The sequence below is a fragment of the Prionailurus viverrinus genome, chromosome D1 (genome assembly GCF_022837055.1).
Source record: "Prionailurus viverrinus isolate Anna chromosome D1, UM_Priviv_1.0, whole genome shotgun sequence".
NCBI lineage: Eukaryota > Metazoa > Chordata > Mammalia > Carnivora > Felidae > Prionailurus > Prionailurus viverrinus.
This window is the reverse complement of record NC_062570.1, coordinates 25,606,667-25,621,667: the sequence shown is the minus strand read 5'-3', so window position 1 is coordinate 25,621,667 and position 15,001 is coordinate 25,606,667. Positions and strand designations below refer to the sequence as shown.

The 15,001-nt window shown below is 43.4% G+C and overlaps 1 protein-coding gene across 3 annotated transcripts in view; it reads left to right on the top strand.

The window, feature by feature from the left end:
- The first annotated feature begins 239 nt into the window (after positions 1-239).
- The window catches only part of ETS1 (ETS proto-oncogene 1, transcription factor), a 129,323-nt gene continuing 114,561 nt past the window's right edge, over positions 240-15,001 (top strand). Inside the window, exons 1-2 of one of the 3 annotated variants that reach the window (XM_047877070.1) lie at positions 240-307; positions 13,743-13,828. In XM_047877070.1, coding sequence (XP_047733026.1) covers positions 13,760-13,828 — 69 coding nt within the window. In that variant the 5' untranslated portion in view covers positions 240-307; positions 13,743-13,759. Of the gene's footprint in view, positions 308-10,953; positions 10,968-13,742; positions 13,829-15,001 lie in introns of those variants that run through there. The other 2 variants (XM_047877066.1, XM_047877067.1) reach the window with 2 other exon arrangements.

The following is a 15,001-nucleotide window of genomic DNA, read 5'->3' as shown; positions in this document are numbered from 1 at the left end:
AAATAAGGTGTGATCTGGTGTCGCTCCAGCCAGTAACAATATTTGCTCTTCCACCTAGACCGAAGAGCCTGTCCGAGCGGCTGCCTCCGCGGTGTCAGGGGCTAGCAGAGCACAGCCTTTTTTCCAGCCCTCCCAGCCTTGACCACACCCCCCAATTTAAGGAGGCAGCTCTATTAGAAACATTATGGTCTTTGCATCCTCTAATAGCCACCGAGCGGAGGATTCCTGCAGGTAGTTGGAAAGAGACCACAGACATTGAGGGAGCTTACTCAGGACCTTTTCCTCACCCAGTCTCTCCGGCCAAGTAGTAAGTGAAGTGTGAGTTTCTGCCTAAAACTTTGCTATTTTCCTTTTCCTTTTTTTTTTTTGTTTGTTTCAGTCTGTGGAATTAAACAGTAAATTGATGGGGGACTTTCAGGATACAAGTGGGTTTTCTTTTCCTCTGTTCACATGTTTCTATAGTTTCCATTCATAATTTTTCAAAAATACTTCCTAACCTTCTTAAAATAGTCTGAAATCAGTTTGTTTCACTCTTTCCCCTGCTTTATAAAAGCAAAATCATACACGTTTTAGATACTCGCAGATTACTTGTCAGAAACTCTGAATTTTTTTTGCATATTGGAGCGGTTCCAAAGAAATAAAGCTGTAGTTAAACACAGAAATTCCTTTTTTCCCCCCCATCTCACTCTTAGCAAGCCTGTTGCTTTACTTTTTTTTTTTTTTTTTGCCTAGCAGCTTAATGAATTTCTGTGGAGAGGAAATTGCTACACGAATCTTTCAAGCCAAACTAGCCAGGTTTTTGTTTGTTTGTTTGTTTGTTGTTTTTGTTTTTTGGTGTTTTTCCCTGTTCTGTGACTCCACGTTCTTCCATATTCTACCTGTTTTGGGGGTCTGTGGCTGAGGCAGGGAGAGTCTCAAAGTCAAGGGGGGCATTTCTTTTCTCCACAGCAGAGCTGAACGTCAGGGGCACTGCTATGGGCTACGGCTGTGGTCGGGGGGTGTGGATGGCCATTCCCCTCCATTTGGGGATTTTATCCTGCAATGCCACTTTGTGGCTTCGGCTGTTAAAACATCCCTGTTACCCCTTTTAAAGTCACATTTTACGTGGATGAACTGTTGAAAAGACTAGGCATTCGCTTGTAGGTTCTCCTTATTGCCTTTTGGGGAAGATTTTTTTTTTTCTCACCATTTTTTCTCGGTCACTCCATACTATTGCCGTGCGACTGAGGAGACAGACCTATTTGCCACACGGCAGGAAATACAGATTCTAAAATGATAATTCTAGCAGTTCCATTTGATTTGTAACATGACTGGCATCTTGACTGTTTCATCAGTTGTGGTTCTGGATTGCATCGTCTCTTTTTTTTATCCTAAAAGAGGAAAACTTTTGCTCCTGCAGGCGAGGGCTGTGCACGCGTGGAGGGTTGCTGCGTGGCCGCTGTTGCTGTTGAGATTCTTACTTACCTGTTGTTCCTGAATGGAGGGAAGGGAGAGTTAATGAGTTAATGTCTGCAAAGTGCTTTGAAGATGAAAAGCCCTTTTCATGTGTTCAGTATTGTAGTTATTAATATTAATATTTGAAGAAGCATGCTGCTTCTAATTGTAAATCAACAACTTCCATACTTGCCAACTCAGTAGTGAGAAAACAAACAGCCGAGGCAGCCACACAGCCTCTTCCGCTGCTGAGGACTGAGGACGAGGGAAGCAGAGGGTCTGATGAAAGTCTGATTACAGAGAGGGTATCTCTGCCTTTCAGGCTCCTGGCACCAAGGTGCTAGTTGGTAGAGGTGCTAGAAGGTCCAAGAGTAGAGCCTGGAAGAAGGCGGGTAAAAGGTGTAATCCTTCAACATCTGGCAATCTGTGACCTTGGCGAACTGGGTGAGAGCATGGACGCAGGCCAGTTGCCTGCCTCAGATTATAATGAAGTTCAAAGGCTGAGTAGGCTCATAACTGGAGCCAGCACTGGATTTGGAGTCAAGAAAGCGGATATGCATTTGGGTCCTAGTAGAGATGGGCTTGGTACCTGGGAACAAGGTATTTAACCTGACTGTGCCTTGTTTTCTTCATCCCTAAAATGTGAATAATGATTTGTGCCCCACCTACTCCACAAAGATGGGCGACTAGAAGTGAACAGCGTAAAGAAAAGTGCCAATCATGTTGAGGGGCAGTCTAACAAATTGGGTGTGTGGGTGCAGGTCCCTAGGGGAAGGTGGGGTGGGAGACTGACAAATACATGCTAGGGACACAAATAATTGGCACTGACAATCCTCTCTTTGATTACACGCGGAGCCTCAAGGTAGAACCAAATTTCTCCCCGACGATTCGAATTCGGCCATCCTTCCTGATTTTATTTATTGAGGAAGGGATCTGCTGTCCACAGCAACTCTCCTTTTCCGATTACCCATTTCAAATTCCCATCTCAGCATCAAGTGGCAGAAGGAAGGGTTACACCCCAGAAGCTGGTATATCGGTCCCCCTACCCCCCCTCTCCCATTTCTTCCTTTCTATATGGAAATGTAAAAGTATTTAGTATTAGAGCAAACTAAATGTGGTATGCAGCAATTTAGTGGCCTGTGAGGCAAGCTGGGTGAGTTTTCAATCCTGGAGAAACTTAGGAAAATAACTTGTTTTATGCCTTTCATCTCCTTTGCCCCTGCTCTACCGAAAATGTAGCTTTAGGGAACTCAACCATTTATTTATTTATTTATTAAAGTTTCTTTCTTTATTTTGAGAGAGAGAGAGAGAGAGAGAAGAGAGCACAAGTGGGGGAGAGGCAGAGAGAGAAGGAGAGAGAGAGAGAGAGAGAGAGAGAGAGAGAGAATCCCAAGCAGGCTCCATGCTGTCAGCACAGAGCCTGATTTGGGGCTCAAACTCAGGACCCGTGAGATCGTGACCTGAGGCGAAACCCAAGAGTCAGCCGCTTAACTGGCTGAACCACCCAGGCGCCCCAGGGAAGTCAACTTTTTCATCTTGGTGATACTCTGGGTATCATACCTGGTTTCCTCCAATTCACCAGAGGAAGGATAATAATTCCTAATATTTATTGAGCACTTGGTATGCGCCAGGACCCTTGCTGAGTGCTTTGCACAGACCACTTCATTTAATCTACAGGGAAGTATTTGAGGTGGGCACTTTTGTTATTCCCATTTAACAGATGAAGGCACTGAGGCTTGGTAATATGAACAGTGTAGAAGAGGGACCTGATTAGAACCAAGGGGATGTGAGTCCAGACCTTGGGGCTGGCACTGTATCTCGCAGGAACCTTAGTAGCTCTGAGATACTTACATGAGTTCAGGCTGGATTTTTCTGCTCAGACTGATGTTTTGGTTTTACATGGAAGAATTCTGTGGATTAGGCTCCTTTTCCAAAGGGGGATCTGCCACTCAACTATTTGTTGTTAGAGAGTAATACTGACTCTGAAGGAAAGCTACAAGGTCCAGTTGATCAGATCAGCAAATCTCTCCTTGAGTCTCTCTCATGACAAATATTGATCGAATTTCTATGCTGTGTCCAGCCTTGTGTTGGGTGATGTGACAGATGCAGAAGGAACAATAATGGAAGTTTTGTTCATAAAGTCAACATAAGTTATTTTAGGAGACAAGATCTTACCTGAAAAGGGGTTGAAAGTAAAAGACAATATAAGTGTTAAGCGATGTGACCCAGTCTATGAGTGTTTTGGACTTCAGATGGCAAGAATTGGTGTCTAACACAGGGATAGAAAGACATTTCTTTCCTTTCCTTTCCTTTTTTTTTCTTCTCTTTTCTTTTCTTTTTTCTTTTCATGTTTATATGTTTTTGAGACAGAGAGAAACAGAGCATGAGTGGGGGAGGAGTAGAGAGAGAGGGAGACACAGAATCCAAAGCAGGCTCCAGGCTCTGAGCGGTCAGCACAGAGCCTGACGCGGGGCTCGAACTCAGGAGCCCTGAGCTAAAGTTGGATGCTTAACCGACTGAGCCACCCAGGCGCCCCGGGGAAAGACATTTCTGATCAATTTTGTTTCTCAAAGAAAAAGAATAGATTTGATATTCTACCTGGTCAAGGGCTGCTGCTGTCTCAGGAACTCAGAAGAGAATGTTTGGGTAGTACTAACTAGAATGAAAACCAAGAAGCAACCTTTTAGTGAAAATGTCAAGAAAATATTCTCGACGGGGGAAATAAAGTCTCTAAATTTCCAAGCCACCAGGAAAAGTAAAAAACCCCAGAATTTTAGCCTTTTTTGCATTTCGAATTTTTTTAACTTTTCATTTCGAAATAATCTTAGATGTATCAAAATTGCAAAACACAGATCGAAGAGTTTCCGACAGATGTTAAGTCCTTGAAAATTGTGAAAAATATAACGCAAATGACGATGTAATCGTCTTTGTGGTGCCCCCAGCCGTCTTTAGTCCAGAGGGATTCCTGTCAATGGGGAGACCACAGCGATGCCCATTTCTTGACATTAGAGGCTAAGTAACTCAAACCAGAGCTTCTCAGGAAAGGCAAGAAGCCTTGTCATATGTGGCCATCATGTGACATCTGGCTGGAGAGGCACTGACAGTGCTGAGTTCCACGTTCCCCTGGCCAGGCTCTTATTGTAGCGAGGATAAAAATCAAACTTCTCAGCCTGCGCCACAGACGTCTTCTTGCCCGTTCCTTGGTGGGCTCTGTCTCCTGAACACCTGCCTTGTTAGGATTGCTCATGAATTTAACCAAGTTTGTCCAGACGCTGGCGTGCTACTCAAAGCGAGGTCTTCGGAGAGCTGCTGCCTGGGCATCAGGTGGGATCTCGTTAGAAATGCAGATGGTCAGGCTGTACCTCGGACCTGCTGACTCGGGCTTAGCATTGTAACGCAATTCCCAGGTGATTCCTATGCAAATCAGTTGGGGAAGCGTGCTCCCCCCACCCCTGGCAAAAAAAAAAAAAAAAAAAAAGCCAAACACAACAAAATTAAAAACAACGAACAAAAATTCTTGCAATATTCTCCGTAGCAGCTTACTACTTCCGTAGGTGTATATCTAGTTGCTAATGGGTTACTCCACAAAAGACCGACATTTATGTCAAAAAGATGTTGGTTTCGCTCAAGACGCGACAGTATTTCCCCATTTGTGCCCTGGAATCTTCCAATGAGTTTGTTCCTCAGTGCCAGAAAGATGCTTACTTCTTGGTTTTATGCATAACAATGGTACAAACAGACTACCATTCAACAGCAATGGTGGCTCTTTGCTGCAGTGAAATTCTTAACTAATGCTTATGGAAGGGAATCCTTTGCTGGTTATTTAAATGCAAGTCCCTTAGAAAAAGAGACAGGGATTTAGGCCATCTGGGTTCCAGCTATGGTACCTGAATGAATAGCCGCCTTGGGCAGTAAGAATAATAATGTATAAAAACCACTATGACTTAATTAGTGAATGCTTACTAATGCCAGTCACTGTGACAAAAGAGCAAAACATAATAACCACTATTTGTTGACCGCTTTATCATGCGTAAAGCATTCTGCTGAGCACTTTTATTTTATAGAACCCTCCTCAATAATCCTGAACAGGTTTGTATTATCATCTCCATTTTATAGTTGAGGAAACTAAGACTTTGTGAGGTTAAGAGACTTGCCCATGGCCATTGGCTCAGTAAGGAGCTACAGGTTAACTCACCGTCTGCAACTCCCGAGCTCTTTATCACTGGATAAACACGTCACCTCTCTGAAGTCAGTTTATTCCAATAAAAAATGGCAGCTTCGGTGAATTTGTTTTCCAACTCCAAAACTGACTGAATTTGCAAAATCCCTCTTCATGTAAGAATGGCAGCAAGCCGTTCAAGATTCTACTGAGAAATTGGAACCTTACAATTTGGGCAATAAAACAACCGAAACTCCACCATGAAAATCACAATCAGACATAGTTCCAGGAGCTGCTTGCTGGATTTGAGAGCTCTCAGGCAGCTGGTGTCCTTTAGTACAGTTGGAAAAGGACATTCTCAATATCTATCCTGTCCCCTTTTCATTGTTCTCTGAGTATCTACCTCTGTGTGTGATGTCTCTCAGTTTTGTTGAGCACTCCTTAAGAGCCAGAACCGTACCTGAAGTCTAGATTTATATCCAACATGCTCCACACGCTGTAAGTTGACAAGTAATTTAAAATTCTAGGCTCTTTGAGGATTCCTGTGGCAGCATCCGTTGGGTTAGAGTTGACATTTTAGTCTTTCGGGCCTTCTTCAGATTCATCTTGGCCAAGAATCTCATACGTATATCATGACCTCTGCTACATCTGTCATTGTGAAGCAAAGAGTACTTCCTGTCTTTTCTCCAGCTTACTGTTTTGTGTTTCTAGTCTCTTAGTAAAAAAAAACATTTTAATTTATCGACTCAGTGATCATTTGCTGAATTTCATGGCGCATTCTTGTAGCATTTGAAGAATAGCACTTGGAGACCAGGCTGTGGGCACTTTTACTGTAAACCAGTGTATTGAATGTTACCTTCAGCCTTCCAGGAAATGTTTCCACGTGAAGCCTGGTTGACTACCAAAAGGAGAGCGTTAGGCTTTGCAAAGTTTCAGAGACGAGGATTGACATTGTGGTCATCAAATTCCTCTCATTTAGGAGCGGGCGGGTTTTAATGTACTCCCTTGATGTTTACAAGAAGGGACTCCATTCTGCCCACTGTTCATCATGCCATGCCAGCAGTGTGACTGGGAGGGACTCGTGTCCACACAGAGGAAACATTAAATAGTCTACCAGGCACTCCTTATTTCCGAATTGCTATGGTGCAGCAGACCAAAGCAGTCTTTTACTCTCTCTCTTTTTCAGGACATATGAAGGAGTTAACTCGTTGAGGAAGGGCAAAACACTGTCCTCGTGTGATAGTCCGATACCATGAGTAACAGCACATAAATCAGACCACTGCCTTTATGGGTCAGGGCTGGCTACTTAATGTTTATTTATTTTTGAGACAGAGGGAGACAGAGCGTGAGTGGGGGAGGGGCAGAGAGCGAGGGAGGCACAGAATCGGAAACAGGCTCCAGGCTCTGAGCTGTCAGCACAGAGCCCGATGCGGGGCTCAAACCCATGAACCGTGAGATCATGACCTGAGCCGAAGTCGGATGCTTAACCGGCTGAGCCACCCACGAGCCCCAGGGCTGGCTACCTAAAATAAGAAGGAATGTTTACTACTGGGATGTTGAGAAACCTAGTCAAGAAAACGAAGTTCTTATGGATTTAGGAACAAGGAGGAGAAACCGTCTCCAATCCTTCAAACTATTTTTTTTCCTCTTTATTGCAACTACGAAGTTTCCTTGGGAAACTATCTGAATATGCTTAGATTGACGTTCTTGCCAGAATTGAACTTGGTAGCTTTTGTTACACTGCCAGATGAAAGGAGAGATCCACTAAAATGATTTGAAAAATGCCAATGAATTACTCATGAGAGTTGGAGAGAAAATGATACAGGAGAATAGATAAAACTTGTCAATCTGGTGCATTCATTAGTTTAGGGAAAAATATGATCCTGCTCATGGTTAACATTAAAGAAGTCTCAGCTTAGGGTTGCATATGGATGCATGTGACCACAAGTGATAACTCTTTTTTTTTTTTTTTTTTTTTTTGCCCTAGATCTCTCTTCCACTCTCTTGGATACACTCAGGCCCTGAGACCTACTGTTGCACATTCTAATTCTATTTCATGAAAAGGTTCTTCCATTCAGTCAATAAATGTGTTGCATGTCTACTATGTGACATATAAAAAGATAGTCCTTACTCTTAAGCAACTCAGGATTCAGGAACAGAAACAGATATGCATACAGGAAGTACTCTGAACCAAATACCAAATACCAAAGTAGGCACGTTGTTATAGTGAGTCCTGTGGAGGAGGGTGGAGAATGCCCATCTAACTGCTTAGGAGGTTGGGGGAAAGCTTCCTGAAAGAAGTAATGCTCAGTCTGAGTCTTTAAAAACAGATTTTTCATGGCATTCCAAAAGAAGAAACTCAAACTCTATTCATTGGAGATTCATGGTGTTGCCTTGATAACATAGAGAACAATGTCTTTAGTTTGGCAAAGGTTCTGTCATTTTTCTTTGAATGCATAATCCTTTTAGAGGTCAAATTCTTTTTCTCCTGCATTCTAGACCAAAAGGGTGTTTTTTTTTAATACGAATTAATGAGAATCCTAAATTGTTGATACTAGGAGAAATCCTGATTGCAAATCTATGTAAATTTTGCATAGCAACTTATCCACATTATCCACATGTCATGGCTTTATTCCACAGTTGAATTGTCCACTTGTAATCTTTACATCGAGGCTACACAGTAGCCATGATTCCTGACCCATGAAGGTAACAGGGAGACTAGGGGGTAATGTCAAATGGAAAACACAATGCCTTTGTTGGTGGCTGTAAAATTTTGGCTTCTCTGTTATGGAAGGCAGTTTGTACGCGTTCTTTGTCCCAACACTACCACTTATAGATATTTAATGAGAAGAGAAAACATTTTGGGAACTTTTATAATGACATGGAATTCGGGACAAATTAATTATACAGTAATAAGCGGCTCGTTCAGAAAAGAATAAGGCACCCATACAATAGAATACTTGACAACCATAATCTTTGGAATGTGGAGTTCTATTTCTTGACAAAGAAGAATATTCATAGCATTATGTCAGATGGCAGTGAAAGAAGCAGATAGCAAAATGGCATGCAGAGAATTATATCACGACGGTAAAATTATGATCATACGTATACGTTATACCTACATTTGTAAAGACACATTAAAAAAATACCCAGGGGAACATTGAATAGAGGGTTAGTACGATGACCTCTAGATGGTGGGATCTGGGGTGATTTTGGCATTCATCTTCGACATTTCTGTATTTTTAGTGTAATTTTTTTTTTCAATACGCACGTATCCTGTTGCCCAAAGCAATCATTTTCAAAAGAAAAAAATGTTTAAGTACAGTTTATTGGGTTAGTTCCCTTCAAGGCATAGTCTCTCCTTGAAAAGCACGTAACGCCAAAAGAAAAACACTAAGTGATGTCACAGTGCTCCACTAGAAACGCAGCCAAGCAGGGGCAGAGTTGATGTGAACTGGGTTCAGCCTTCACGCAGACCTGGTCTCTTTGGGATTTCCTACTGCTGTGGCCTGGCCTGGTGCACCCCTCTCACTCCCCAGCCTCTCTGTCGTCTAGACATCACCCACACCCTGCCCCAAAGGGATATGGGTGAAAGGCAGTGTCAGCCTGCAGGACTGGCTCTGTCACTGGGCTTGAGAGGGTGGAAAGCTCCAGAAGCAGTCAGTAGCATGCTTTACGAAGAACAGAGCTCTCCCCAGAGTCCCGCAGAAAACTGTTCAAAATCCATTATCAGACTGAGATACACCCACATAAACCAAATGGCTATCCTTTTTTTTTTTTTTTTTTTTTTTTTTTTTTTTTTTTTTTTTGTCCTCCGCAGAGACTGAGCATTTTTCTCTGGAAACTTCTGGGCTAGTGAGGAGAGAGAAGCCCAGGATAAGGTGGCTGAAGACCCAGGGTCAGAGCTCAGCCTGACCAGTTTACAGGGTTGCCTGCGTCTTCCTCTTTATCTGTAAAACAGGGGCTTCTGTCAGTTAAAGGGCTAGTACGAGCTTTCTAATCTGTGTGTCCGTCTCCTACCAGCAGTGGCACGGGGGCCAGGGGGACGGACTGAAGGGTGGACAAAATCCTTGCGCTTCTGTGAGAAGGTGACATTAGCGGCCCACGCTTAGGGATGGGGTCACGCAACAAACCTGATGATTTCAAGCGGATCTTCATCCAGATCTGCAATCTATTCAGCTTCTCTGAGTTGAAAATCCAATGTACATCTGATCTGCTTTATAGTTTCGGCCTTGTGAGAGCAATTCATTCTTTCATTCGCCAATTCAACAACGACAACAACAACAAAAACGAATTCTCTGATGCCCCCTAGTCCGTCTTCGATTCTGGAGACACAAAGGTGAAAAAGCATAGTGCCTACCTTCAAACGGCTCTGAGTTTAGGGCGAGAGGCAAATGGAAACAGATGTTTATAAAACGGTGTGTTACGCCCAGTGATGGCGGGGAACACACCCCTGGCTGCGGTGAAGGGTGGTGCAGGAAGGGTTCCTGGCAGCCAGAACTTCTTGAGATGAGCCTTAAAGCCGGAGGAGAAGCGGGTTGATAGCTGGGGAGCAGGAGGGCAGAAGGTCATTTCTATCAACGTGATCATAGGAGAAACGGGGGGGAAGTGAGAACTGGCACCAGGAGCTTATGGGAACAGCAGAGATTCCATCTTGGAGCAGAGGTGCAGTGGTGTGTGGGGACCATGAGGCCCGAGAGGTTGGGACCGCCTCTCGTGGAAGCCAGGGCAGTGTCCTGAGGATAAAGTCACTTCAGACCCATTTATCCACTGCTCTGGAGTAGCTGGTCCCCTTCAAGAAAAATGAACACAGGGGCGCCTGGGTGGCTCAGTCGGTTAAGCGTCCGATTTCGGCTCAGGTCATGATCTTGCGGTTGGTGAGTTCGAGCCCCGCATCGGGCTCTGTGCTGACAGCTCAGGGCCTGGAGCCTGCTTTGGATTCTGTGTGCCCCTCTCGCTCCCTGCCCCTCCCCGCCTCACACTCTGTCTCACTCTCTCTCAAGAATAAATACACATCAAAAAAAGAAGGAAAGAAAAATGAACTCAGGTCTTCAAAATTCTGTTCTCAACCGTTCACATTGTTTCTACATTCTGACAAGCCTGTGGCTGCTTCTAGGCTGGGTAGTAAATCTTAAGTCACACGGTTGTTTTGTATTTAGGTAATAAACATTTATAATGCCAAGACCAAAAAAAAAAAAAAAAAAAGTTGGCCCAGCTGATGTTTAATGTTACGTGGGAGGGAATTCTCTTTGGCCAACAAGTCAAAAAAAAAAAAAAAAAAAAAAAGTATCACGCAGACACTCCTCTTTCTTTTTCTGAAAGGGTTTATGTCCTAAGCAGCTGTTCTGTGTCACAATCTACAAGTGGAAAAAGGGTGAGTTCTTTTTTTCTTTCTCCAAAAAATAATACAGCAGTAATCCATTTCTGTCCCGGAGTTATTTCCTGAGATGAGGGCCCTCGAGTGCCCTGGCAACTCCCTCTTTTCAGCTTCCTCCCTGGGTGAAGGGCTTTTCCCCAAGGGAAGTGTCATTCATATAACGTAGCTGCAGGAACACAATCCCGCACAGAATGCACCATATGTGGGGCCGTAGGTTTCCTCCCTCACTCCGTCAATTGGAAAGAGAACACATATTTCCACTGAACCCTTCCCCAGGCTATGTTGCTGCGAGGGGTGTTGTCCGGCCGGCCTTCAGGACAAGGCTGCCACTTCCAAAAATCCTTTTTCTTACAAATAGGCAAAGAAAATGGGAATTCAGAAGAGTAAAGGTCTTTCTGCTGCTTGTGGGAGTATAAGGGTGACTCATAGGGCCGTGGGGTCACACATCACACTGTGCAATCTTCCACGATTTCCCACTCCCCACACCCAGAAGAACTGACTGCTTTTCTTTTTCTTCCATATTGTTGGTAAACTACTCATCACATGATATTATAGCCATAGGTAAGTCTGTCTTCTCTACTGCCTGAAGACAGAGACTGTCTTTCTCAGCTTTATTCTGAGTCGGAGAGAATGTGAGGTCCATGATGAGATCGGAGGTCTTTGTTTGCCCGTGGGTCCCCAAAGCCCAGAAGAATGTCTAGCACATAGCGGGCACATAGTAGCTATTTGCTGAATGAATAAACAAGTTCCTAGCAAAGGAAGTCTTCATTGTGCTTGTTGAATGAATGGTGGAGGTCCGTGATATCTCAGGGGATCCGTGAGACTTTTTTTTGCAGGACCCTGGAGGGCTGAATGGCTGGCACACACGGTGACCCCATACCTAGACATTCCCCAAAGGTATAGGTTGCCTTGCAGGGCTGGAGGGATGGCCAGCTTTTCCCTAGGGAATCTGACCATGGTTAATCCATTCGAGGTATGACATACTCCATATTGTTAACTTGTAAATCTCATCTGGGAGTAGATCAAAACTGGGGATGAATAGACTGATGATGTTTCATTGGGACCTTTGCACCTGATTTCAAGGTTAAAAGTAAGGGATGTTTCAGTAGGAAGGGAACAATGAGCTCATTGAGATTATCTTCAGAACGTATGGTCAGGACCTGTCCATGTTGAGCTGTGCTGTATGGACCTTATTTCATGGTCAGTGCCCAGTGCGCTCTGATACATAGCAGCTGCTCATTATCCTGAGGAATGAGCACTGAATAGGTGACCACTGATAACAGATATTAACAATGTCCTTGGACTAGCACACTTGGATCTTTTTCCGTTCTTCAATGTCACCGCCGGGCGTTCTTCCGGGGGCCATCTTGCTGCAGTGGAGATCAATCCCCCTAAAAACAAGGGAACAAAATTTTGATTAATGTAGCCTAACTACCCGTAGTTGTTTAATTTTTTAAAATTAATATTATCTCGCCTGCAGTTTTTTTTTTGTTTATTTGTTTTTTTTTTTTTTTTTTTTGAGAAAACGCATGGTAAGAGAAGTAAAGTTTTAGTTAAAAGCAAATAAGCAAAGTCCTGGGGTAAGTTATGTCTTTAGAAGGTTTCTAGCTTACAAATCTCAACCATATGATATTAGTTGCTCTGTGATTTAGCCCTTCGTGGGTATAATTTTCTATTGCTGAGCCCGTTTACCTATTATCGTTTAAATACATTTCATATGAAGGAAGACCTGCTCACTGGCTGTCACCTGAATGAAGACAGTGAACCAACACCACATAGGACAAGTAGTACTCTATTTTTCTTGAAATGTGCCAGTGGCTTTACATATTAGCAGGAGTAAAGAAAGACAAAGCTGAACTGGAAAGCAGTGGAGTTGAAGCTAAAATGTCATTTGTTAAACAAGGGGAATTTGGCCTTCAGATGATGTGCCTAGGAACTTCATCTCGTGTACATCATTCAAGAAAGACTTTTTTAAAGTATATAATGTTGAGTTTATGAAAGTGTGTGAACTAATGCACTCTAGAAAGCATTGAGATCAACAGAAATATTTGATACATAAATGATTTTCCTGATGACCGACAGCCAGCTGGAAAATCCCTTCAGCCAGAACATTCCTCAAGCGTTCTTGACATCCAGATTTTCAATGTAGATAACAGCTCTGGACAAGAATTATTTAAAAGCATTTCTCCTCCTCCCCTCCCCCCCCCCCCCCCCCCCGCCCCAGATGAATAATGTTCAATCCCTTTTTCAGGCCTTCTCTCTGTTTATCTGTGTCTTGAGGTCCTGGTTGATGTGTCTCTTAGATAGGGCTTTTCCGTCCTTCTTCCCCTCAGACCTTTCTTTCTTTACTCCTTTATCAATGAATTCACACCACACCTGAGTGCTGAGCTCCTGCTATGTGGCAGACCTAGTTGGGGTGGAGGGAAGGTGATATATGGATGGGGCTGTTACCAAAAATGACACTAAGACCTGGTGCTTGCCCAGAAACCCTAGAAGAGGGTCTTTCTGTAGATGCTGTGACTGCTTCTTGTCTACAGCTCACGGAAGCTATCCCTGCTGCCTTGTGGTCAAGAAGGGTCCCGGTCTGGGGCCTGCTCATTCTCTGTGTGCCAAGGGTCCATGTACTTTATCTTTCTGAATTTTAGTTTCCTTCTCTGTAGCATAAAGAGGTGAACTCTATGGTTCCTTGGGAGACATCCCGTTGTAAGATTCGAACCCGTTGTGGTTCTAGCACACACGTTGGTGCTTCAGTGAAGACTTTCTCCCATGCAGGTGCTGAAAGCCTGAGGATGAGCTACTTTGTGGATTCCACAGCCAGTGGCCCTGCCCCTTATTCAGCAGTGCGTCCTGCGGTGGCGGTAAGTGGACCCCTCCCTGCTCTTCCTTTGCCCACCTGCCTCTCCTGTCTTCCCCTTCCTTCCTGCATCCTAACCCCTCCTGGACAGAGAAGCCGGGGACCCACCCCCAAAGTTGGAATCAGCCTTGAATCTTTTGGAGGAGCTAAAGTGTGAGATTATCTGTCTTTTTCTCAGCATATAAAATAAAAATCCAAGACTGATGGACTTGCTTACAAAGGTTTTATTTTAAAAAATATGTTTGTGTTTCAGAGAATGTAACTCAACCATGATTAATGGTGAAAGCCAGGTGATTTTTCATTACTCAGTTCATTTGGTGAAGATTTTTCACATATCGATAGAGCTAAATAACCCAAGCCATCTAATCACAGAATTTAAAACTAGGGAATGTGATAGTAACTTCATAGGAAAATGTCATGTATCTCAGAATAAGAGAGGTAAAAGGAACTTTAAAATAGAACTGGATAAAATTTCTTTCCCTTAGGAAAGAAGACCAACCCAAGCTATGTGGTCATCAGTAGAATGTTTAGATGAATTTCTTTTTTTTTTATTTAAAAAATTTTTTTAACGTTTATTTATTTTTGAGAGAAAGAGACAGAACATGAGGGGGAGAAGGACAGAGAGAGTAAGACACAGAATTGGAAGCAGGCTCTGAGCTGTCAGCACAGAGTCCGATGTGGGGCTCGAACTTATGAAGCAAACCATGAGATCATGACCTGAGCTGAAGTCGGACACTCAACCGACTGAGCCACCCAGGCACCCCTAGATGAATTTCTTATAAATGTATTGTGAGAGCAATCCCATAATGCTATCATTGATCCATCTCAATGTTCAATGAATCTTTAATATTAGCTGATGTATTATTAACTATTCCTTCCTAATTGTGTATGTTTTCATGCAAAGACAGCCAACAGAAATGTTGAACTCTTTTCACTTCCTCTGGAAATGGACAGATACGTTTACTGTTAATTCTTTGCACTACATTTATGGGTCTAAAGAGACACCAGTAGACCAGAGCTCTTTTCTGACTCCAGTCCTAGACTGTCCTGTGTGTGGTTCTGCAGAATTTTTAACACTGGTAACCTGAAGTTAACCATGGCCTCTCGTTGTAATTGTCTATTGAAAGATGTGATGTACTTGAAAATGATTCTCTGTGGCACTGAAAAAAATAAGTGC